Source organism: Chelonia mydas, chromosome 1, assembly GCF_015237465.2.
Source record: "Chelonia mydas isolate rCheMyd1 chromosome 1, rCheMyd1.pri.v2, whole genome shotgun sequence".
Lineage (NCBI taxonomy): Eukaryota > Metazoa > Chordata > Testudines > Cheloniidae > Chelonia > Chelonia mydas.
In genome coordinates, this window is record NC_057849.1 from 6310839 (window position 1) to 6313135 (window position 2297).

General features: G+C 46.5%; 1 protein-coding gene across 1 annotated transcript; it reads left to right on the forward strand.

The window, feature by feature from the left end:
• Positions 1-386: 386 nt before the first annotated feature.
• On the forward strand, positions 387-1325 carry LOC102930614 (putative olfactory receptor 52P1). The gene has a single exon (XM_007053400.3). It carries the CDS (start codon positions 387-389, stop codon positions 1323-1325), a length of 939 nt encoding a protein of 312 aa, XP_007053462.3.
• Positions 1326-2297: the final 972 nt, after the last annotated feature.

Sequence of the window (2297 nt, forward strand, 5' to 3'; positions counted from 1 at the left end):
CTGCGAGCAGGGTTTCACAGGGCTGTGCACCATGACACCCAGGTCCCTGTCCTGAGCTCATACAGTTAATTTAGAAGCTTGTTAGGTGTTTCAGGAGTTCAAGCTCTTTCCTCCAGTGGGCAGACATGTTGCAGTTATTGACATTGAAAGTCATGTACCATTCACATGGCTGGGTTAGCTCCCTCTGAGGACTTCTCTGGACTTGACTATGACAGAAATAATTGGGTGCCATCCTTAAATGTTGCCACCTCACTGCTCACCCCCCGTTCTGGATTGTTAATAAATAGGAAATATTTGCTATAAACTGTGTAGACCCCTAACTGTGATTTTCTCTCTTCACAGGCATGTTGAGCATTTCTGAGCCCAATTGACGCCTTGACCATCTCATGGCAGCTTTCAACCTCACCACCTCTGACCCTTCTCCATTTATCCTAATGGGCATCCCTGGCCTCGAAGCTGCCCACATCTGGATCTCCATCCCTTTCTCTATATTCTACATTATCGGCCTGTTTGGAAATTTCATGCTTCTGTTTGTTGTAGGCAAAGAGCAGACCCTCCACAAGCCCATGTACCTGCTGCTCTCCATGCTGGCACTCACAGACATTGGCACATCTACCTCTGTTGTACCGAAGGCACTGTCTATATTTTGGTTCAATTTGAAGGGCATTACTGTGGGTGGATGCCTCACCCAGATGTTCTTCCTTCACTCATTTTCTCTTATGGAGTCAGCTGTCCTCGTGACAATGGCCTTTGATCGGTATGTTGCCATATGTACCCCTCTGAGATACGCCACCATCCTCACCAATGCAAGAATAGTTAAGCTAGGGCTTGTGGGTTTGATAAGAGCTGTTCTCGTCATGCTGCCCCTGCCCCTGCTTCTGAGTAGGCAGCCATTCTGTGACAACCCCATTATCCCCCACACGTACTGCGAGCACATGGCTGTGGTGAAGATGTCGTGTGGGGACACCACTGTGAACAGGATGTACGGCTTGGTGATGGCATTTGTAGTCATTGGGTTAGATCTGATGCTGGTTGCCCTGTCCTACAGTCTGATCATCAGGGCTGTCCTCAGAATCTCCTCCAAGAAATCCTGTCTGAAAGCCCTCAACACCTGCACAGCTCACTTCTGTGTGGTGATGACATCTTTTACTCTCTTCTTTTTCTCCACTCTGACATACCGGTTTGGTCAGAGCATCACTCCCCACGTTCACATCATCTTGGCAAACCTCTTCTTCCTCATCCCCCCCATGATCAACCCGATCATTTATGGGGTCAAAACCAAAGAGCTTCATGACAAAGTGGTCAAGTACATCTACAGAAGGTGAATGCCTGGGCCATTGATTTTAATCCTCTGGGACAAGATGGGGAAAGGAGATCTCCTCAGTAATCAAGGGTGCTCGGTCCCAGTTTGGCTGAGCTCAACATTGTACAAGTTAACAGACTGAAAAGTTCCTCACACCTCATGTCTTATCACTCCATCACCAAGCACTGCTCTCTCCGTTGCGAAGTTCCCTTTCTCTGACAATCATGTGATCTCATTCGGCATCACCCATCAGTCCCCAACCCCACACAGCCTGTCACTCAGCCTTTCCGGGACTTCCAGACTACCAGAAGATACTGCAGCTTTCTGAAGCCAGGTGGCTTTGCATTAGTCCCTGTGTGAACAGGGTTCTTGATCAGTTTGATGAACTAAAGCTATGCTTTCAGATAGCTAAAAACAAAGAAAGAAACTGCAATGCTGAACTTCTTTTTCATGTGTGCAGTGATCCAGAGAGTAAAATCGACCTAATTTTGCTATGTCCAGTAATTCAGGAAGCCTGGAGGATAAACTAAATGTAACAGGTGGAAAGTTATAATGTAGGAAAGCTGCGGCAGGAATTGAGAACATTCGTCTAGAGCTTGTTGGTGAGAGTTGTATGTATTTTTGAGAACAGGACGTCTGTAGTAAACTATGACAATAACTGTTGAGTCAAATTACTGACCACTTTGCACAGTCGCTTTTCAGTAAGAACTTTCAGAACCGACACTAACTGTTCACGTTGCCAAGATGTCAACAGTAGATGTTGAGATTTCATATTGGCATTTTTGAAACAGATGAAACAGAGATTGCCACCACATGTCGAGGTGATTGAGTCCCTTGCAGTACTAAGTCCTTCTACTGCCCGGAGCTTGGCATAACCTAGGTTGGCTGATATCTCATTTTTGCCATGGGTTTGTGGAGACCTTGGACAGTTGAAGCAGCAATGGAGAGTTTTGCCGATGGTTCCCTGGCCACATACTCAGGAAAACCAAGTTGA

Bases quoted from the DNA above. Each gene is read 5' to 3' on its own strand.
- LOC102930614 (XM_007053400.3), top strand. From the start codon at position 387: ATGGCAGCTTTCAACCTCACCACCTCTGACCCTTCTCCATTTATCCTA.